Source organism: Mytilus galloprovincialis, chromosome 1 (genome assembly GCF_965363235.1).
Source record: "Mytilus galloprovincialis chromosome 1, xbMytGall1.hap1.1, whole genome shotgun sequence".
NCBI classification, from domain to species: domain Eukaryota; kingdom Metazoa; phylum Mollusca; class Bivalvia; order Mytilida; family Mytilidae; genus Mytilus; species Mytilus galloprovincialis.
In genome coordinates this window covers 37481202-37505399 of record NC_134838.1, presented here as the reverse complement: position 1 = coordinate 37505399, position 24198 = coordinate 37481202, and the positions used below count along the sequence as shown (strand labels likewise).

Below are 24198 nucleotides of genomic sequence, written 5' to 3'. Positions count from 1 at the left end.
GAATATGCTATCGTTAATTACCCAACACCTCATTAGAGTAATTATCATTTTGTTTTTCACTAAACGCGTAATTGGAGCACATATTTAAATTCATAATTAATTTAAGTAGAAATGGGCAATAGTTATAATAATAAATATACAAATAATAATTTATTTTATTCGGTGCATTACGTTTGCGCGCATTACCATTATATTTGCGCGAAAAAATCATTACGTTTGTGCGCATTTTTTTACAGGTAAACTCAGGTAAAATACAGGTAATAATACTTATTTATTTATAATTTGTTCAATTATTTACAAGTATAAGTACTCATTCCGTTAGTCTTAGTCCCCTGCTCACCAACGAGAAACAATACCCAGCCATATCATTTAGCTTATGAGACACATTGCGCAAAATATATATAGTACATGTTCTTAAAAATCCAACGAAACTTTGATATACTATATATTTTAAAACAAATAACTATGATTTAAGAGTATTTTCAACATGATGAATTAAACTTAAGTAAAAAATATTTACTTTACATATATATATAAAACTTCACACATATATTTGAAAATAATAACGTTAAGGAAAAAAATCAACTGATATGCATAATTTAAATAAACAGAATGAATTAAAATAATTATTCACGGTTAAAAATGTTAGTAAACAATATAGTTTATCATAGGTTTACTGCTGGCATTGTTTTTATTCATACAAAAATCTTCTAGCTAGATAAAGATAAGGGACTTTCATAGAACGTTCCTGTAAAGATGAAGTAAAAGGTGGTTCATCGATCTAAATGTTTAAGCCCCAGTCCCACTAGACCACGATCGCACCTCGCCCACCGCGATCTAAAATAAATTTAGATCGTGGTGAGGTCGCGGTATGAGCGGCATGAAAATGTAAATTTCTGTTGCTTTCACGATGCTACTACGTCCTCATTACGCTTCTACCACGATCCCGCTACGATTATACCACGTTCTCACCGCGGTTATTCTGCGATCTCACTACGCTTATCAAGATCATTCTACGCTCATCCCGTTTTCACTACGACCATACTACGAGCTACCCGATTGCAACACGATCTTACCACGCTTCTACCGCGATTATAGCACGTTCTTACTACGATTATACTACGTTCATACCGCGATCTTACTACGTTCTCAGCAAAAGAGTCAAAATCGTGTTCCATATCAATGCAGTTCCTTTCCTTCTATTTCTGATTAATTCGGAAACAATACAGTCATGCCACCAAAATCTACTAGAACACGTGGGCGTTGTGGTAGGGTGCGTCTCCGGGTGCGGGAATTCCTCGCTGCATTAAAGACCTGTTGGTGAAGTTCTGCTGTTGTCTGTTCTATGTTCGGGTTGTTGTCTCTTTGACACATTCCCCATTTCCATTTTTTTTTGTTGATGTAGAGGCAGGGGGCTCTGATAATAACGAATCCTGACCAAGCAGAGATGTCGGACCGACCAATCCGACCTAAATTACAACCTATTGCTGGTCCATAATGCTCAAATGACGATATTTTAGTGAACGATAGCAGAGATGACACAGATGTGTCAATAGATATAGGAAGATGTGGTCTGAGTGCCAATGAGACAACTCTCCATCCAACTAACAATTTATAAAAGTAAACCACACCGAACAGCAAGCTATACGAAGGGACCCAAAAATTATATTACTAGTGTAAAACCATTCAAACGGAAAAACCAACGGTCTAATCTATATAAAAACGGGAAGCATGGTTGAGCCGTTAGAGAAAATGGACAAGAAGTCTAATTACATACAGACAAACAAAACCTGGAGAGATTTAATATATTTTACGTGAAAATAACAATGAGAATGATGATCGTAGTATGAACGTATTTAGGTCGCAAGAAGAGCGTGATGAGGAAGGCAAGGACGTGCTAGAAACGTACGATGGTCTTGAACAGCGTGGTGTAAACGTGGTATAGTCGTAGTGGAAGCTCAGTTGGGTCGCGGCGAGAACGTAATGGTCGTAGTGAGGTCGTAATAACGTCGTTGTGATATCGTAGCACAGTCTCTCCGAATAGAATCACGCTTTCGCTACGCTCTCACTACGATGGTACAGCGACCTTTGCGATCTTACTACGACCTTAGTGCGCTCTCACTACGCTTCTACTGCGACATAATTTGGCCACGACCGCACCACGATTATTTTGAACATGTTCAAAGTTGGCCACGCTCTTCATGATCTTGAAGACCTCACCACGACCGTCATACGACCTTACTGCGATCTACACGATCGTTCTTCGATCATCAAAATTTGCATTTTTTTCACAGATCGTAGTGCGATCGCGGCCTAGTGGCACTGCAGTATTTGTTTGAAATGCTATATGATATTAAACGGACAAGTCGGAACTAAAAGTGAATCACGCAGTAACTTGTATTATAAAATAGAGGGCTAGACTCTCAAATGCCTGTGTCGCTCACCTAGCTATCGAATGCGGTTTTAGAAATCGTGTAAAATAAGGTACCCTAATAACGGTTGAGGCCAAGTTTGGTTTAATTTTTCCCAGTAGTTAAAAGCAGAAGATTTGTAAAAATTTACAAAAATTACCAATATATAGCAGAAAATGTCGGGATTTGATATTTTTTAAATTCGGGACCTCGGGATTTCATGTTTTAAGCCCGGAATTTCGGGATGAGGACCCCTCCGATCCCCCTCATATAAGAGAGCCGTGGTGTAGTGGTTAAGGCATCAGATTTTCAACAATTAGACATGATAACAAAAGACTACGGGATATAATGAAAACTGTATAAATAATTATGATATAGGAACCACAGGTATTTGGGGCATGGATCCCCCTTTTTTGGACCCCACTAAAAAAAATTGTTTGGTTTCTTTTTATATTTACTATTTTCTACAATGTATAGACATATATCAAGTCTCAACAATCCATTGCTAGTCGATTACAATGCCTTTTTTACTATCTATACAAGCCCCAAGTGAAAAAAGAAGGAACGATACAACAGTATAATGACATTACGTCTACAACTAGTGCATGTATGTGTATTGAAGATCAATGTGAAATGAACATTGGAAATATACCGAATGGGCCGGCCAGGGGCGGATTTAGGCGGGGGCGTGGCGGGCGTGCTCCCCCCCCCCCCCAAAAAAAAAATAATTTAAAAGGCATGGATTGTCTTCAACTTATTTGAGTATCAGACGAGACCATTCCATCTTTTTTAACATTCAAAGTATATAAAACAGTCAGTTTAACAGAATCAACGTGATTACTAATCAACTGACCTACGATTTATTTAAGTTCTATTAATATTATATACTTCAAAGGAAGGTGTCAAACGCGGTGCTGCGTATGAAATTAAAATAGGTTTGTAGCAGTTAAAGTAAAAACAATTGCTACATTGTATTTGCGCTTTTTTCATAAATTTCTTTGATAATCGAACTTCCAAAACATCCTTAACCCTTATACTCACTATCACAATTTCATCATGGCACGGCCAAGAAACCAGTCCAGGTGACATTCTTTCTTACAGTCCTTATCGAAAGATAGAAATACTGTTTCAAGCGAAAGATTAGTTTATAATTTGTATCTCTGTTTCTTTATATATTTCTTACTTGCAACCTGGAAATTTTGTCGAATTATTTACCGTATTACATGCTTGGGATCCCCAGAAAATAAATATAACTTCGTAAATGCATCTCATTCTGATTTTAGTTGGGGTTTTTTTCGGCGAACACCTCATATATAAAGTCTGGCACGACCTCCGAAAATAAAATAAGTAAAAACAGATATTATAAAATTAAAAATCACGGCGAAAAGTAGAAATTTTCTTTGTAAAAACTAATACTAGTATTGGTCAGGTGATCTGTTGTGATCTGTCTGGTCTCTAGCTCTTTGCTGTCCGCCTATCTGTCAACTGTTCACATTTCCATCATCTTAACCATGTTTGTCGGGGCTGGTGTTATGGAGTGTTAAAGTAATTCTTAAGTGAATCGGTTTCATTTCACATCATTGAAACCATGTACAATTGTCTTAGCCACATTGACGATCTGCCAAAAAGGGTTATTTATCTTTGAATACAGGTGCAAATTGTTTTAGTATTCGTGCTGGTATTTCGTCTGGACCTTTGGCTTTAGATGAATCAAGATTTTTAAAAAGTTTTTCTATACCATTTGATGTTACATGTATTTCTGATATGGATGGATAGTTCTCTGAAAGAGTTAGTATTTTTTCTACATCGTTTTCAGCTGTAAAAACAGAGTGATATTGTTTGTTGAGTATTTCGGCCTTTTGTTTTGTGTCATCTATTAACATGCCCTCAGATCTTAACGGTGCAACTCCTGAACTGTCTTTTTTGTGGATCTGATGTTATTCTAAATTATTTTTTTTCTGTTTTTTGTGATGTTTCTAGGTTTTCGTCATAGCAAATGATGTTTTCTAAATATGTCCAGTAATTTTTAATAATTAATGATTTTATCTCTTTATTAATCAATGGCAATTTCTGTTTTGTGCTGTTTATAATTTTAGTTTGAATTGACTCTTCTAGTCCATGGTTTTTAATACCATTGTTTTAAAATTGTCCCAAAGTTGATCCATTGAGAGTTCATTTATTTTTGCAAGATTTATGTTGTTTATCTTTCCTTTAATTTGCTCAGTATTTGCTTTGTCGTATAGGAATACTTTTCTAGGTGTTTTTTTTTTTTTTTTTTTTTTTTTGCTCTTCTATGCTTTAAATTTGATTCAATGAATACAATTTCGTGATCTGATATTGAATTACTTGAGTTTTATTTATTAGACTGAGCTGTTACATGTATTAGTAAAAAAAATCAAGTATGGCCTGCATGTGATGTTCTTCTTCTTCCAGTTAAGCGGCCGCAATCAACTGTCTGATTATTCTGCCACTGTGTGTTGCGCATGAAAGTCCAAAGAAAATTTAATTATATTTACATTTTGTGAAAGTTAAAATCCTATATACAGGTGCTCATTAAAAACAAGTGATTATGTCTATTTTGTTAGCCGAGCCTTGAAGCATTCAAGACTCGGGGCGGTGATAGTGGAAAGTGGTAAGGCATTCCATTCCCGTATTGATTTTGGATAGAATGACATTTTCCTTATATCCGTTCTACAAAGAGGAACCTGGAAACATCCAGTCCGAGTTGTTCTTGATGCTCGGTTTGTTGGAATAAGCCTAGATGTTGCATCTATATTAACTAGGCAGTTAGTTATTTTGTACATCATGCACATCCTTGTTGTTGATCTCCTCTCTTCTAGTTGTTGCCACTCGAGTTGATTTATCATGGCGTCTACTGATGATGTGTTACGGTATTTGTTGGTAACATACCTAGCCCCTCTGCGTTGTACCATCTCAATTTTTTTCTTGTTGTTCTGTTGATGGGGGTCCCAAACTGCGCTTGCATATTCAAGTGTTGGTCTGACGTCTGACTAATGACTTGTATGCATTTTCTTTCAGTTGTTTGTTGCTGATGTTAAGATTTCTTTTTAAGAACCCAATAGTTTTATTTGCTTTTTGGCAGATGTTATGTACATGAGTACTCCAATTTAAATCTGAGCTGATTGTAACTCCAAGATATTTTGCATCCAATACTCTCTCCAGTACATGGCCGTGAAGGATATAATCTTTTGTGATTGGATTTCTTTTCTTGCTGATGGTCATGACATTGCATTTGTCTGCGTTGAATTTCATGAGCCATCGTTGTTCCCAGTCTGATAATTTGTTCAGATCCTCTTGCAGTGTTGTTGTATCTGCATCTGATGTTATTGTTAGATAGATGATTGTGTCGTCGGCAAACAATCGTGTTCTAGATCGAACCCCCTCTGGCATATCATTAATGTAGTAGAGGAAGAGTGCTGGTCCAAGGACTGAACCTTGTGGTACACATGATTCTACATCAATGAGGGCCCTCATGGGGTTTTTGATTATGTGATTACTTGGCCGTTTTTTTTAATGATTATTTGATTATTAAGCCAAATATTTCATGATTATTTGATTACCTAGGACTGTATTTTTAGTTTATGATTATTTGATTACTAAAGATAAGCAAATATTTAATGATTATGTGATTATATTGGCAAAAAAATGGTGATTATGTGATTACTAGGACCCCCCATGAGGGGCCTCATCAATGAAGCCAGAGCTTACACCTTCAACCACTACTGACTGTTGTCTACCACTTAGGAAACTCTGGATCCATCTGTTGGTTTTTCCATCAATCCCGTATCTATGTAGTTTATGGATCAGTAGTGAATGGCTTACTTTGTCAAAAGCCTTGGAGAAGTCCATGATTAAGCAATCAGTTTGCTTTCCTTCGTCCAGGTTTTGCGTGATATCATCTATGAGTATGAATTCGATGAGTTGAGTTTCGCATGATAATTTTTTGCGGAACCCATGCTGCATAGGATGTAGGATATTATGTTTGTCCGAGTGAGCCATGATGTTGCTGGTAATTATGTGTTCCATGATTTTGCATGCTATACATGTTTCTGAAAAGTGTGTTGGTGTTGTTACAACTTGTTCTAGGTAGTTGTCTTGGCATATGTCTATTAATATGTATACTAATACGGTCCAAATACTCATATGGTGGCCAGGTCTGGAACATATACATTAAACCTGGGAACAGTATATCTAATATATATGTTCCTGATTAAACATGCTATGAATTTTATCCGGAATTCGTTAATGTTGAAAAAAGTTCACCCATTGGTTGAAGGGGAGATAATTTTAAGTTTTACCGGAAGTAAATTTTGCCACGTTCGTGTTGACATGTAAAACTTCAAAGCCTGGCACATTCTGAGACATTTAAAATAAACAAAACACGCGAATACTTTACTTCAAGACAAACCACAATGGTAGGTTACGGGTGGAAAATGTTGCTAACTATATATTTGTATAGACTATAGGAAAGACTTGCACAATTATCAACCGGCTACTTTACACATCATTTTTATTGTATTTTTTTTAATATAAATACCAGATCATCTAATTTTATAATATCTTCGTTTATCACAACAGTGTTACACTTTTTAATACTCAATTACAATTCTACTGGTCATAACGTGTATGCTTTTAAAGATAAATCAATTCGACAAATGTTTTTAACTATTTCAGGTTTCTGTCATCAATTCTATAGATACAGCTCATGAAGATATGATTGTAAGTAATATTGCAAAATTTTAAGAACAAGTCAATGGACCAAAAATGCTAGCCTTGCTTTTTAAAATGCAGTAATATAAAGGCAGAATACAGACACTTGTCGGACAAACTTATCATATGACAACTTAGTCCAAATAATTATGATGTCTTGAAAGGCTATTATAATTTTTTTCTTTGACGCCTTACGTGGAATTTGGACTAATGACAACTGCAATGGTTTTATTCAACACAATTTAAAATTAGGTCAAGCAGAATCCTGACAACCAATATATTTTATAAGCAATTTATTTAATTGACAACTTCAAAAGTGACGCAAATAATAAGAATAAGAATAAGAATATTTTATTTCCAATTAAAGGGCCCTATAAAGAGCTTTCATGACATTACATACAAGTACGTAAGATTAGACATAAATTAGAGACATATAATATAGGAAAACAACATTGTTTAATACTATTAAAAATGCTATAAAAGGCCAGGACAGAACCAGATAATACAATTTACATCTTTAAATTATACCATTTAAAAATATATACCACTCAAAATATGTATATTTGTGGCTAATTTGCATTTATTATTTTTGAACTTCTCCTTATCTCTAGATTTTGAGATAAATACTTTCCTAAACATTTATACACATTTAAATTTTCTTGTGTAAATAGTCATAAAAACTTTGAAAAATTGTCTAAAGATTGAAAATTATTACAATTTAGAGAAATTTCAGTAAAAAACTCATTTCTGTTATCAATATATAGTGGACATTCAGTTACAAAGTGTATCTCATCTTCAACTTTATTTAAAGTACAGTATAAACATTTTCTCAGTGTCCTATTCACATAAAGTTTAGCATATCTATCAGTCTCAATCCTTAATGGATGAGCGCTTATTCTTATTTTACAGATTGATTGTCTTAATCTAAAATCTTTTAGATCCAAATATTTTTCAAAACAAAATAGAGTTTTAAAGGAAAAATAGGTAGTAAGTTTACCTTGATCTGATTGTAAAACTTTATTTCTATTTTCCTTCCAGAAATGGAGATAGTTTTTATATAGCTTATCTTTGATAAATTTTGTGAAAGAGTAGATTTTTAAATTACATGTTTGTATGCCCAGCTTTTTTAAAATACAGTCTATACTTGAAAACCATGTATTCACTTTATTATTGTGAAGTTCTTTACTACATAAATATGCATCATATAATAACATGTTCTTAGAATTATCGAGTCGATGATAATATTTCAACATTGCGAATATAATATAAAAATACATTTGGTATCTCCCTAGTTCAGAAGTCACAGCAAGATTACTGGATTTCTTATTTACACCTATATAGCTAGAACATATTTCATAAATTTGATATGTGATTTTTCAGATGTATCATTTGAAAACACCTTTTCTAAAATATATTGATCATTTTTCTTACATGCAGCTGAGTTTACAGAAAACATACCCCAGACAAATATAAATCACTGCTTATATGTCAAACTAGGAATTTTTCAAATATGAACACATCATCAAAGCTGCAAGGTTGTCTAGAAAGGGCTAAAAACAAAAGAAATGTATTGCTGTCAAAATATGGTCATCTACACAAATGTATTAAACTATTAATTCTTAGGTATGATGTATCTAATCTTTTGAACATCAAATCCTGGGTCTGAGTCTGTTTGCCTTTGTATAATATACAATGTACTAGTTCACCTCATCTTTCAAATGTTAGTTAAAGGATTGCAGAAAGCAATTATTTATTTCAGCATGATGCTCAGCTTGATTACTATGGAACAAAACTAGCTACCTGCTCATCAGACAAAACTATTAAAATATTTGATGTTAAAGATGGTCAACAGACACTTATAAATGAATTACAAGGGTAAGAATATATACATATCACATGCATATAGTTAATAGATGTTTTTTTTTATTTGAGTGTGTATGTATAAGATAAAAACAAAGAGATGAGGTATGTTTGATGAAACAATTATCCATCAGAAACAAAATAAGGATACAGTTGCTCCTTTTCCTTGGGGTACCGACTGTTTAGAGTATACATTTTTTTTAAATCTCCAGAATTGAGATATTAACTTCTATTTCAAATTAAAATTCTAGGAGCAAAAAGTTTGACCTTATGAGGTATTATAATTAGCCTTTATTATCTGAATCAATAATCGGAGTAAACTTTGCAAGCAAATAAAAGAAAAAAATAATTAAGATGTTCTTGAAAACAAGAAGATGTAATATGATTGCCAATGATACAACTCTTCATGCGAGACCAAGTAATGAAGAAGTTAGCATCTATAGGTTACCATACGGCCTTCAACATTGAGCTAAACCCATACTGCATAGGTTGTATTTCCTATAAACAACATGGTCTCGTTAGCAGTGCATTATAGTGTGTATTGTAAATTATCTGTGTTTTGTAGACATGATGGACCAGTATGGCAGCTAGCATGGGCACATCCAATGTTTGGTAATTTGATAGCATCTTGTAGTTATGACAGAAAAGTTATAATCTGGAAAGAAACTAATGGCACATGGGGAAAGTTGTATGAATACACAAATCATGACTCATCAGGTAAGTTATAATTGTATATGATTGAAGTAGTAATGACAAAATGTATGAAGATATTTGATTTTTAAAACTATCTTAGGAGGGATAACACATGTCTGAAGCATATACATTTAAAATTTCTTCAGATTTGCTGATTTTGATGGTCTTTTATTACTTAGATGTAATTGGTCTTAACTACATGTTTGAAAAACCATCATCATCAAAATTGAATTCTTACTTGCAGAAAAATATGTTTATGATGTTGCATAAAGAAACAAATAATTTTCAGAATATGGAATATATGAAATTTAATGAACAAATTATTTCTTTTTTTGTAGTAAACTCAGTTATTTTTGCACCACAAGAGTTTGGATTAGTTCTGGCATGTGGAAGTTCTGATGGTTCTATATCCATTATTTCAAGTTCAGGTAAAAGTAATTTCTTACAATCATGATGATGCAATTGTTTTCATGAAAAATACAAATAAAAACTTAACTGAAAAAGTAAATCATTATTGCTGGATGATAAATAAAAAGAATGCTTGACTTTCATCCTTTGAAATTTGAAAATAGTACCATGAACCTGATGTCAACTTTAGTGTTGGCATTAACCATTCAAGAGTTATCCCCTTAATTAATTAAACGATTTATTAACATTTCTGTGGTTTATGGATGATAATGTACCACTTAAAGCAATCTTTCTAGATTTTAACACAATGTCAAAACCATAGAACTTCTGGTGAAATGTTTACATATGCTGATCTAGAGTTATGTCCCTTTGTTTTCCTAAGAATTTGATATATTTTGGTTTTTGGATGATAGTAACTACTATTGTTCCACTTTGCAAAATCTACATGGTCATATAACATAATGAATACTTTGTGTCCTCTTGTAAGCAAATATGATAACAAGTTGAGAAATAATTTAGGTATGATCAGTGAAATAGAGTTTATTACCAAAAGAGTTGAGCTTAAATGAATAACTACTCATTTATCTACAAATGTAAAGTTCATTCAGTAATCCAAGAACATGTATCAAAGAATGGTATATGTACAAGGTTTCTATGGCAGGTACACATCGTTGACTCATTGATAGGTCCCCAAATCTTTGATTCATTACAAGGTTTGATTTTTACATTTCTTCTTCTTTTATTGAGATATTGTATATTAATTGTTTTATTCATCATGCCACAACTGCAAGAAGTACTTTTCAATATATAGGAATCTAATGCAACTATATTTTCATTTAATAGGTGATGGAAGTTGGACAGCAAAGAAAATAAATAATGCTCATAGTGTAAGTATAGAGGAACTCCTGGAGAGTTAAAATGTAGTCTTTACTTTTGTAAATAGATATGGTATGAGTGCCAAAGAAACAACTCTCCATCCAAGTCACAATTTATAAAAGTAAACCATTATAGGTCAAGGTACAGTCTTCAACACAGAGCCTTGGCTCACACTGAACAGCAAACTATAAAGGGCCCCAAAAAATTACTAGTGTAAAACCATTCAAACGGGACAACCAACAGTCTAATCTATATAAAAAACGAGAAACACTTATGAACAACATTAACAACTACTGAACATCAGATTCCTGACTTATGACAGGTGCAAACAATTGCAGCGGGATTAAATGTTTTAATGGTACCAAACCTTCTCCCTTATCCGAAACAATAGTGTAACATCACAACATCGAAAGACACACTATAAAATATCAATTGGAATGAATTTTTTTCTAAATTTTCTAAATTTACTCAGTTAAAAAATTGCTTTATGGGATTAATATTTTATATATGTGTGTATTAAAAGGAAGAATTGATGTGTAGTTGTATTTTTTACATCAGCTTTAAACACTATATTGTGAGATGACTGGGGTTTTGAAATAAATGTTTTCATATCATCCCCAATAAAGCTTTATTGTCTTTTGTCAAATACTAACTAGCAGTTTCTAATGCCAACTCTACCCAGGTACATCTATATTGACTTTAAACATTTTTTTCTGCTTAGTTATTGATTCAAAAGGTTTAAATAACTTACAAAATGAGTTTAATGAGAAATTTTTGCTTTTTTAACAGATTGGTTGTAATGCAGTTAGTTTTGCTCCTTATGTAAGTCCTGGTGCCTTGTTAGATCCATACAATAAACAGACACCAGTCAAAAGGATTGTTTCTGGAGGATGTGACAATTTAGTAAAAATTTGGAGGTATGTGTGTTATATCTGTATGTTGTGATGTAATGAGAAATTTAGGGGTTTCTTTTTATTATTGGAAGCTCTGGTTAAACATGTTTATGAGTCCTAAACCCTCTTCCGTTCCTTGGATAGTGGTGTAACAGCACAACATAAGAGCATGTTGTAAAGTTAGAAGAATATTATAATAATATACAAATCTTGTCATGGTTAATAGTACCAGATCCAACCAACAACTGTTCTTGTGGGATTATGTAAAACACTATGTGGAAATTCTATTTATGTTAAAATAAGTCATCATACATGCATTTCTTCTACATTATGGAAAGGAAAATTGAAATTGAAAGAAAATCTGAAATTTGATAATATGTATGATTTTGTATTTTTAATATGGATACAAACACTTTGAAAACGAAAATGGTTGCTCTTAAGAGTCTTAATTAATCAATGAAAATAATGAATTGTGCTTTACTTATTATATCATTTCATAAGAGAGGAAGAAGGAGAATGGAAAGAAGAAAAGAAACTAGAAGGTCACAGTGACTGGGTTAGAGATGTGGCATGGGCTCCTTCAATAGGTCTACCTAGAAGTACTATAGCTAGCTGTTCACAGGTATGTTCGAGATGTGGCATGGGCTCCTTCAATAGGTCTACCTAGAAGTACTATAGCTAGCTGTTCACAGGTAGTTAGAGATGTGGCATGGGATCCTTCAATAGGTCTACCTAGAAGTACTATAGCTAGCTGTTCACAGGTATGTTAGAGATGTGGCATGGGATCCTTCAATAGGTCTACCTAGAAGTACTATAGCTAGCTGTTCACAGGTATGGAAAATCTTCATATTAACATGTAGTTGTTATTTTTATTTTAAAACTAAAAAAAAAGATAAGTTTTAATTTTAATATACCGTGCTGGTCCATAAGAGGCTTATACTATGTAACCTCTGTCTGTACTGGAGGTATGTCTGGTTAGTCCTTCCGTCCAATGATAATTTCCATCACATTTTTCTCTGGAACTATAAATCAGAGATTTATTAAATTTGATGTCAATCTTCATGTGAACATGATATACAGTGAGATGCATTTTCATATTCATTATTTTCTGACATGAATACTGATAAAAATCATATAGTTCAACACATAATGGCCAAATCCAAGGAAATCATAAACATAAAACCATTTTCTCTGCAGTGCTTTCTTGAATTATTTAAAACCTATAGTGTTGAGAAAAAAAGAAGCAGTACTTTCTACCCAAAAGAATGGCACATTACATTATAAAGGGTTGGAAGACAAAACAGGCCTCTACTAAGATACTGCTGAGTATAAGTGACAAGGAGAAAGACAATTTATAGTCCATTTTAAGATAATTTTGAGCGGTACATTCAGTTCTGGATCATTAAAAGGATAAAATCTTCAACAGTTACAAAATCAAATTTCTTATTTTTTCAGGATTTCCGTGTAATAATTTGGACGAATGATGGAACTGGTAATGATTGGTCACACAAAATACTTCATAAGTTTAATGATGTTGTTTGGCACCTCAGTTGGTCAATAACAGGCAATATATTGGCATGTTCAGGGGGAGATAACAAAGTAAGTATAACAAAAGTAGATCAGCATAAATTCTCTTGCAGGATTATTTTTGTCTTTTCTTGTTGCATTGGACATTTGACAGTTCATTCACATAAATTGATTAGACTGAAACATTTCTTTAATTTGACTCTTAGACAGTAACAATACTTTTAATCATGAATGAGTGGTATCACCATGCTTAAAGCAGTTTCATTGTCAGTGCTGCAGTTGGTAGGAATTAATAATAGAGGTTTTATACTAAATAAAAGACAGTAAATATTTTGAAATAATTAAACTGAAAGGCCGTACAGTGACCTATAGTTGTTAATGTCTGTGTCATTTTGGTCTCTTGTGGACAGTTGTCTCATTGGCAATCATACCACATCTTCTTTTTTATATTACATTCTTTCTACACTGTCAATACTTAAGCATATTAACCAGACCTTGAATTAACTATTTTGAAGCAAAGAAATTACAAATTATGATATTAAACCTTGAACAGTACAGGATTTTTATTGTGTATTTTTTATGTATAATCTAGAAATGCAACAGGGTGATATTTGGGTACTAAACACATGTTTAACCACAGCTCAATTTATCCTGGTACATTTGATTGTTTTTAATAGTTTTCAGTTTTTATTGATAGAATATATTTGTTAACAAAGATACTCAATTTCTATGTTCTAAAAGTTTAATCTAAAAGTTTAATTAAACTTGAATTCTGATGTTTATGAATGAATAGTATGTATAATGCACAGGTCCAACAAGAAATAATATTACATTGGTTTATTTATCTTTTTTAGGTTAGTTTGTGGAAGGAGACGTTAGAAGGACAGTGGGTGTGCATCAGTGATGTAAACAAAGGTCAAGGACAAGTGACTGATAAATCAATATCAAGTTGATCATGTGACATTTTTCCTATCAGAGCCATAATACATAAGTTGTTGAACTATTTATTGTCAGTTTTAATTAATGGTAGATTGAGGAATTGTTTACTTCCTGCTTTAAGAGAGAAAGTTATTGCAAGACATTTTGCCGAACAGGAAGTAAAATGCTACTCAGATAATACATTGTGTTTCATCATGTGTCTCATTATCATTAAATTGTTTCATGTATACAAAATGGTTGTTTAGTTTTTTGTCGAGCCTGCGACTTTTGTTGCAGAAAGCTCAACATAGGGATAGTGATCCGGTGGCGGTGTTAGCCAACTCTTTAAAAGCTTTATATTTTAGAAGGTGGAAGACCTGGATGCTTCATACTTTGTATATTGTAACGTTCCAGGGTTTTCTTGTCAGGATTTACACCCGTAGTTACTTTTGTGGGCCTCTGGTGAAGGAAGTTATAATAAAGATCATAATGGAAGTTCATAAATTGTAATATTTCTAATTAAACAATACATCAAATACAGTGGTTCATGAAACAAAATGCGTTTATAATATAATAGGCAATACGGCAAGGTGCATTACTTACTTCCACAAAGTTTAATAAAACAATTCTTTTAGCACTCGGTGCAAGAAAATCTACTTGGTGCACGGCATTCAAATGCTCAGCATACTCGGTGCAGCAAATCTACTTGGTGCACTGCATTCAACTTGAATACTCAGCGCACTCGGTGCATGCACATTCAACTTGAATACTCAGCGTACTCGGTGCATTGCATCTATAAACTCTCACCAAGCAACTTCACTTGCTGCTGCAAATCTACTTGGTGCACTGCATTATCACCAAGTGCTCTTACTTGGTGCAGCAAATTCTAGAGAGTACTAACTGCATGGAGGTTTTTGGAATTTGGAGAGAAGCTCAATGTAGGAACATGCGTTCCATATTTTATACTACGTGTGACGTAATACACAAGTTCTTCATAAACAAGAACATGTAACGTTACATTTGGTGCGTTATACTGAAACTAAGTATAAACAAATACAAAATGAACAATTACACATATAAATAAAGTATATATATATATAGATTTAAAGAAGTCAGTATATAATATAAGGTCAAAGTCAGCTATTTCTTCTCCGAACACAACAACGGACATCTGCGTGTATCAATCAAGTGTGGAACGGAGACAACAGTAAAAATATCAGCTTTCAAATCACCGGGGCATAACAATATGGATGCCTCATGTAGCGAAGTTTCCGTCAGTCACATGTCCAATGTTCTTGACCTCATTTTCATGGGTCAGTAACTAATGGAAAAAAAAGTTAAGATTTTTTGTAATGTTAAATTCTCTCTTATTATAAGTAATAGGATAACTATATTTAGTATGTGTGTAACTTGCAAGGTCCTCATGCCCGTCAGACAGCTTTCACTTGACCTCTGCCTCATTTCATGGATCAGTAAACAAGGTTAAGTTTTGGTGGTCAAGTCCATATCTCTAATACTATAAACAATAGGTCTATTATATTTGGTGTATGGAAGGACTGTAAGGTGTACATGTCCAATTGGTAGGTGTCATCTGACCCTGACCTCATTTTCATGGTTCTGGGTTTATAGTTAAGTTTTTGTGTTTTGATCTGTTTTTCTTATACTGTATGCAATAGATCTACTATATTTGGTGTATGGAATGATTGCTAGGTGTACATGTCTAGCTGGCAGATGTCATCTGACCCTGACCTCATTTTCATGGTTCATTGGTCAAAGTTAAGTTTTTGAGTTTTGGTCTTTTTTTCTAATACTATATGTCATAGGTCAACTATATTTGGTGTATGGAAATATTTCATGATCTATGTCAGTCGCTCAGGTTTTATATGACCTCATGGTTCATTGCTCAGTGTTAAACTTTTGTGTTTTTGGTTTCTTTTTCTTAAACTACAAAATGTATAACCAATAGGTCAGCTATATTTGTTGTATGGAAGAATTGTTAGCTGTACATGTCTCCCTAGCATGGTTCATCTGACCTTGACCTCATTTTCATGGTTCATTGGTCAATGTTTAGTTTTCTTGGTTAATGTTACGTTTATGTGACAGTTGTAATACAGCTTCATATCTAGGACTATCAACATAATATCAATGATTAGTAAAGAAGGTGAGACATTACAGCGTGTGCACTCTTGTCTGAAATTGTAGCTGTCTGTTTTTATGCAGTTATGCTGCATTATAGCACCCTAGATTTGTTGTCTACCCAATAAATGCTGAAATACTTGCCATTGTTACTATCTAGCTGTCTACTATGTTATATATAACTAATTTTAAAAACACTTTTTTAATACTTTTAATTCTGGATTACAAAAAATATGACCAGAAAAACCTTAAATGATCGTCAAATCACCTAAAAGTTTTGAAGTTGTACATTGGAAGTAGTGCTCATTAGGAATCCTTATGTAGTTCATTATTGTCTGTGCTTTTGGATAAGATGTCAAAGAACAATTGTATGAAATATTTAATTGCCGAAAATCTCCAAAGACAAGTAGTTAAGATTTCCCAAATGGCAAAAGTCGTAGGAATATTGTTTGTCATCAATATGTAGTACAACGTCAGTAGTCTATTATATAAAAGGTTCAACTGTTCATGCTGTTGGCGGCAATTTCAAATTAGAAGACGAAATGTTCGTATCTTTTCAATTTGGAGGCAGGGGTTCAAATTAGCGGTGGTCTGAGATCCGACTTGGTTACTAGCCACTCCTGACGGACCATCCAGTGGAATCAAATTGAAAGAAAATAAAAATAAGGGAGCTACCATTTGATTTTTATGGGGGGCTAGGATGAAAAATTTTGTCCTGCATTTTTTTTTTAGCTGTAATCTCTGTCCTGCCTTTTTATTTTTCACTCTGTTTGGTCCTGCTTTTTTTTTTTTAGTTTATCCTGACTTTTTTTTACCTAAATTGTCGTCCTGACTTTTTTTTTTGGCAATTGTCTGATCCTGCCTTTTTTTTTACTCAAAACTCCTGTCCTGCCTATTTTTTTCAAATTTCATCCTAGCCCCCCCCCCCATAAAAATCAAATGGTAGCTCCCTAACTTTGCAAACTTTTTCGCCAAAGTTTCCAAATAAACGATCTAAACATTTAATTTCTTATTTTGATCATTATTATTCATGACAGCGATGTCCATTTTGTTCAACCGCTAGCTATATACAGAAAATCGCCGACAAAAAATGTGTAAATTCGATTACATCCCAGCTCCTTTGTTCTAACAGGGGTGATCTGAGCCGGATCACCCCAGTTTGAGTTTCTTTTTTATGCATGCTTTCCTTTGTTCTGTAACACTTTGGCGGGAATGTCCACTATAAAACTTATAATTAATTATACGGAAAAAACTATCTATCAAAATTCACGTAGAAAAATCCAGGGTATATGCTGGGATTCGAACTCAAGACCTTTAGTTTATCAAGCCACGACACATACCACAACACCAGGACGACTTGTAACTTAACATACTTAAAGGAGGCAAGATCTTTTTATAAGTGGGGAGAGTTGGCAGACCTTTATTCAGTGGGGTTTAAACCTTTTTCGTTAATAAGTGAGTTGTCCGACTAATTGTTCAATTTGATTTTACACTTTTTCAAAAGTGTGAAGAGTCGGTAAACAAGAGTGGGGCGATTCTTTTTATAAAGTGGCGATATAGTGTGGGCCGATTGGCAAGTGGGCGAGTTGACATTCACGGTTTGATATCTACTCATCGTGTTCGGGGGTCATAAAGGGTATACATCTAGTAATATATAAAGTATATTATAATGGTTGTGTGGCGTTCTAAACTCGATTTTATGAATTATAGACGGTTTTTCGTCTAATCTAAAACAGCTGGGGTGTAAAATAGTTATCCCATTCGGACTTGGTGTGTCAGTGTTAGATCACCCTCTGGCCTCCGGCCATCGGGGTGATCTTAGACTGACACACCGCGTCCTTGTGTGATAACTATTAAATAAAATCAAAAAATGAACAATATTCAAAGTTCCTTACATATCTATACTATTAAACGAGAAGACCTCATTTTGTGTGTCGCTTCTCTTCCTTCCACAATATATCAATCATCATGCCTCTGTGTCCTATAGGTAAAATGCATAGTCGCATTTGTCATCCATTCTTATGATTATTCAGATTGAGTTATTTTGGGAGAAAAACGACAAAAAAGGAGTCCGGATATGATTCCGTCATCAGACTGTTTTTTAGTCATAGATAAGATTTCCGGTTTGAAACATGCACAAATACAACTAATCGTATGATAGATAACAAAAATAAAAAAAAAATAGATACGCCAATCAGAGCGTTCTCCATATCATGGTGTTTAGATCGCAAGAACCACAAATATTATTCCTCCTTAGAGAGGACAATTATTTTTCGCATTTATCTGCATGTAAACTACGATTATACTACTTTAATATATAGAGACTCTCAGTATTCTGTAAGGGAATTTATATGTTAGTATAGAAAGTCCCTGATTCTGTTTACTGTTCTCTTTGAAATGTTTACTATTTAAGGGGTCATACCACTTGCATCTATCTATACTATTAAACGAGAAGACCTCAATTTGTGTGTCGCCTCCTTATAGAAGACAATTATTTTTCGCTTTTATCTACATATACTACAGTTAATATATAGACTCTCTGTATTCTGTCTACTGTTTTCTTTCAAATGTTTACTATTTAAGGGGTCATATCAGTTTCATATATATTAAAATAAGTAAAGCATGTGACACAACCAATCGTATGATGGATAACAAAAATGAAAAATAGATAAGCCTTTCAGAGAGTTTTCCATAATATGGTGTTAAGATCGCAAGAATCACAACTATTATGTCTCCTTAGAGAGGACAATTATTTTTCGCGTTTCATATCATGGTGTTTAGATCGCAAGCCTTGAACCACAACCATTATACATCCTTAGAGAGGACAATTATTTTTCGGGTTTATCTACATGTAAACTATGATTATACTACTTTAATATATAGAGACTCTCTGTATTCTGTCAGGGACTTTCTATGTGAGTACAGAAAGTCCCTGATTCTGTCTACTGTTTTATTTGAAATGTTTACTATTTAAGGGTCATAACACTTGCATATATCTTAAAATAAGTAAAACATGCTCAACTTCATCTAAAACTACCTCGACCAAAAACTTTAACCTGAAGCGGGACAGACGGACGGACGGACGACCGAACGAACGCACGGATGCACAGACTAGAAAACATAATGCCCATAAATGGGGCATACACATTTATTGTTGAAAGGGAAAATAGTGATTTGGCAAAAATGAAAGTAAGGTTTAGATTAGAGGGAGGCAGGACCTTTTTTCGGGGCGTCGGGATCGGGTGTTTTTAAGCTCGGGATTTGGGGATTGATCCTTACGGGATCCGGGAATGTATTTTTCGATTTTGGGATTTCGGGTTATGAATTTCTTTAAATTCTGCATCTCGGTATTTCATGGTTTTAAGCCCGGAATTTCGGGATCAGGACCCCTGCGACCACCCCTTTAGCCTTGCCCTTAGTCGGTCTTAGTCAGTTATACATGATTCATATCCTACATGTACTATTCACTGGGGTAAAGCTGATGACCGTAACTGCATTCACGTCACATTATTGTCTGTTAAAGTGTTTCTATATCATTTTCTTTACAAATCATACATTGAAACGATGTAAATTTATAAAAGAATCACTCGAAAATCACTAATTACTTCCGAGAAATGTGCATGAAACGAGAAATTCGATTTGAAAAAATCGTTAAGATGACCGTAAATCATAATCAAAATATTTTCAAGATGACCGTAACATAAAACAAGGATGACCGTGATTGGTAAAAAGATGACCGTAACTTGTAAAGGATGACCGTAATTTGTAAAGACTGACTGTAATTTATATAGGACGACCGTAACTTTTATAGGATGACCATCAATTCTAAGAAATATCCGTATTGTATTCAAAGCTTTTTTGTTGAGTTTGTCGATCTCAATAGGGGCTCGGTTAACGGATATAAATATGTTTCATAAATTTCTTTTTTTTAACTATAATATAATTGGCCATATTTAGGATTTATAACAATGATAGTAAATTGCATATTTCTCGTAAACAATGAAATATTCATTGATATCGACGTTAAAATTTTAACACAAATTGACAGCGATACGACGAAAATTTGAAGAAACATGAATGTGTCCCTAGCACACGGATGCCTCATCTACACTATCATTTTCAATGTTTAGTGGACTATGAAAATGGGATAAAACTGTAATTTGGCATTAGAATTAAAAAGATCATACCATAGGGAAAATGTGTACTAAGTTTCAATTTTATTTAACTTGAAGCTGGACAAACGGACAAACAAACAGACGAACGGACGAACGTACGCACAGACCAGAAAAACATAATGCCAATAAATGGAGCATTAAAAACATTAATAATACATACGAATATTTGGTAATCGAGCCCATGTGTATGGTTCCAGAGGAAGCAGATTAAAATCTTAATTTGTCTTGATATATGCAGGCGGAAACACTTTTGAAATAGAAGCTCTGTGTTTATCGAGAAAGCGATAAATGTTAACTGTAATGTTTGATATAGTAACAAAATTTTAAAAAGTTAATAGAAACAAATAAAACGACAATTTTCTTATTTTAAAAACACCTTTTACATAAGTTTTCAATGTATCTATTACATAGTAATGCAAAACAATAAGATATCAAGTCGACGACATGGTTCTTATTGGGGCCTTTTATAACTGACTATGCGGTATGGGCTTTGCTCATTGTTGAAGGCCTTACGGTTACCTATAGTTGTTAATGTTTGTGTCATTTTGGTCTTTTCTGGATGGTTGTCTCATTGGCAATAATACCACATCTTCTTTTTTATATATAGTATCTATAAGATAGATGTAGAAAATGCATAACCTCCGATTTTTTTTTATCACGGATGGAGAACATATCAATCTTTTAGTTCAGAAATTTTCGTGTCTGCCCTTCCATTATGTGAATCAAGAAAAAATTCCCCAAAACAGGTAGCGATTGTATCGAAAAGAGAAAAATCGAGTGCACCTTTTTATGTTGGGGCATGTTTGGGGTGTATATTTGTCTTTAAAATGTACAAAGCAAGAGTATTTTATATAGCATCTCGCTTCAGATTCTATCATTATTATATATCAAAGCTACAGGTTGACTTTATAACGTAAAAAAATGACAGTACGAAAAGATGAAATATATGGGTCAAGTGAGATACCTATCTAATGAATCACAAAAACAGAGTAGGTGTGTTCGAATAGCTATTTTTTTCTAAAAGTACTTGACGAGTCTTTTAATTTGGATGATGAAAATGTATATCTTCGAAAAAATATGATTTTCTTGTGTGTGATAACTAGGGTTTATAATCTTCAACCACTGAAAATGTTAAGTCTGCCCTTCCACGAAATATTAAATTAGAATTTTATTAAATGCTTAAGAATTTTCAAAAATTTCATCTGACATCCGAACAGACAATATTTTTAAGTTGAATCAATGCAGACAAGATCATTAACTAATGCTCATTAGCTAGTAGATACATTTGTCTTTTAAAATATAACTGACATATAACGATCGATCGTAATGGTGCTATGTGGATACATTTATCAGTTTTCAAAAGCAAAATTGGCAGAGCGTCATCCCTACAATGGCTTCCATTTCTACGATTGTGAGCATGAACTGGCGTAATGGCATGCGCGTAGCTACGTTTACGTCATTTGAAACGCCCGGGCGTAAACTTGAATTTTGAAAATAAAACAAACAATCGACATAGAATAAGAACAAGAGTGCACACGCTGAAATGTCTCGCCTTCTATACTAATCATTGATATTATGTTGATAGTCCTAAGTATAAAGCTTAGTTTTATTACAACTGTCTCATAAACTTAACATTAACCAAGATAACTAAACAAAGACCAATGAACCTTGAAAATGAGGTCAAGGTCAGATGAACCATGCCAGGCAGACATGTACAATGCTTCTATACAACATATATAGTTGACCCATTACTTATAGTTTAAGAAAAATAGACCAAAACACAAAAACTTAACACTGTGCAATGAACCGTGAAAATGATGTCACGGTCAAATAAAACCTGCGCGACTGACATAAAGATCATAAAATATTTCCATACACCAAATATAGTTGACCTATGGCATACAGTATTAGATAAAAAGACCAAAACTCAAAAACTTAACTTTGACCGCTGAACCATGAAAATGAGGTCAAGGTCACATGACATCTGCCCGCTAGACATGTACACCTTACAATCATTCCATACAACAAATATAGTATACCTATTGCATATAGTATGAGAAAAACAGACCAAAACACAAAAATTTAACTATAACCACTGAACCATGAAAATGAGGTCAAGGTCAGATGACACCTGCCAGTTGGACATGTACACCTTACAGTCCTTCCATACACCGAATATACTAGCCCTATTGCTTATAGTATCTGAGATATGGACTTGACCACCAAAACTTAACCTTGATCACTGATCCATGAAATGAGGTCGAGGTCAAGTGAAAACTGTCTGACAGACATGAGGACCTTGCAAGGTACTCACATACCAAATATAGTTATCCTATTACTTATAATAAGAGAGAATTCAACATTACAAAAAATTTGAACTTTTTTTTCAAGTGGTCACTGAACCATGAAAATGAGGTCAAGGACATTGGACATGTGACTGACGGAAACTTCGTAACATGAAGCATCTATATACAAAGTATGAAGCATCCAGGTCTTCCACCTTCTGAAATATAAAGCTTTTAAGAAGTGAGCTAACACCGCCGCCGTAGCCGCCGTAGCCGCCGCCGCCGCCGCCGGATCACTATCCCTATGTCGAGCTTTCTGCAACAAAAGTTGCAGGCTCGACAAAAACTGGTCAAAAGCACACCAGCCTTGTGCTTCTTTTTTTCAATGGATTGTGATTTTGAATAAAAAGGGACTAAATTTACTCAAATATATTTGTTCGAATCTTTTGTAAAAGTTTGAATCTACTATAAATTCGACGTACTTTTTCTTATATTTAAAGCAATTCCCTATCTGCTCAGATTCGATATGCTGTTTGTTTTATTTGTCGAGCCTGTGATTTATGTCCCAAAAGCGAGACAAAGCGGCGTCAATATTTAGGTTCCGAATGTGGATAAAGTCTTTTGAATGACTCTCCGTGAAATTTTACAAAAGTTGGACATAAACTGTTTATGATCAAAAGAGTATTCAGAGCAATATAAAAAAGCAATTATATCTTTAATTTTCCCGCATTTTAAGGACAAAATGTATTTCTTTCTGCAATTGATAAGTGGTCGCAGTTTGGGCTTACATTTTGTTATTTCTCAATTACATTAACTACTTGTCGAACCTTTATCGAATTTCATGAAAATGCCGAAGAAGCTTTTTCTATGACTAATGTTTAAAGCTAAAATTTTGGAAGCATTTGTTTTCGTTCATTTTTCTGTTCTTTTCTGATAGACAGATAGCCGGACTCTTTTTTACGCAATTAATTGTTTTATATGCTCAATTTATAAACCTTCATAGATTGTCGTGAAATATTCCAGATCAAGAATAAAATATCAAAAGAAAATTTTTGATTTTTTTTTAAATCCCTTTAAAGGAATGATAAATTGATTCACTTTTTGTGGGAAGAAATCCTAGGTGTTCAAGATTTTTTTTATATTGCACCTCTTAGAAATATTTTTTTTCGTGTTCATTAAAAGGTGCTTTTGTCGATTGTATGCTCACTCACGGCACCCTTTAAACTTATTTAAAAGTAATATTGGTTTGGACGTTTTCTCTAAAACCAATGACCATTAGGCTAGC

At 33.7% G+C, this 24198-nt stretch overlaps 1 protein-coding gene across 1 annotated transcript; it reads left to right on the top strand.

The window, feature by feature from the left end:
- Positions 1–6704: 6704 nt before the first annotated feature.
- LOC143073421 (protein SEC13 homolog) lies at positions 6705–14572 on the top strand. Its single transcript, XM_076248965.1, has 10 exons — positions 6705–6847; positions 7107–7151; positions 8902–9017; positions 9568–9719; positions 10034–10123; positions 10947–10990; positions 11769–11896; positions 12374–12494; positions 13328–13471; positions 14254–14572. Exons 1-10 carry the CDS (start codon positions 6845–6847, stop codon positions 14350–14352), a joined length of 942 nt encoding a protein of 313 aa, XP_076105080.1. The 5' UTR covers positions 6705–6844; the 3' UTR covers positions 14353–14572.
- The last annotated feature ends 9626 nt before the right edge of the window (positions 14573–24198 follow it).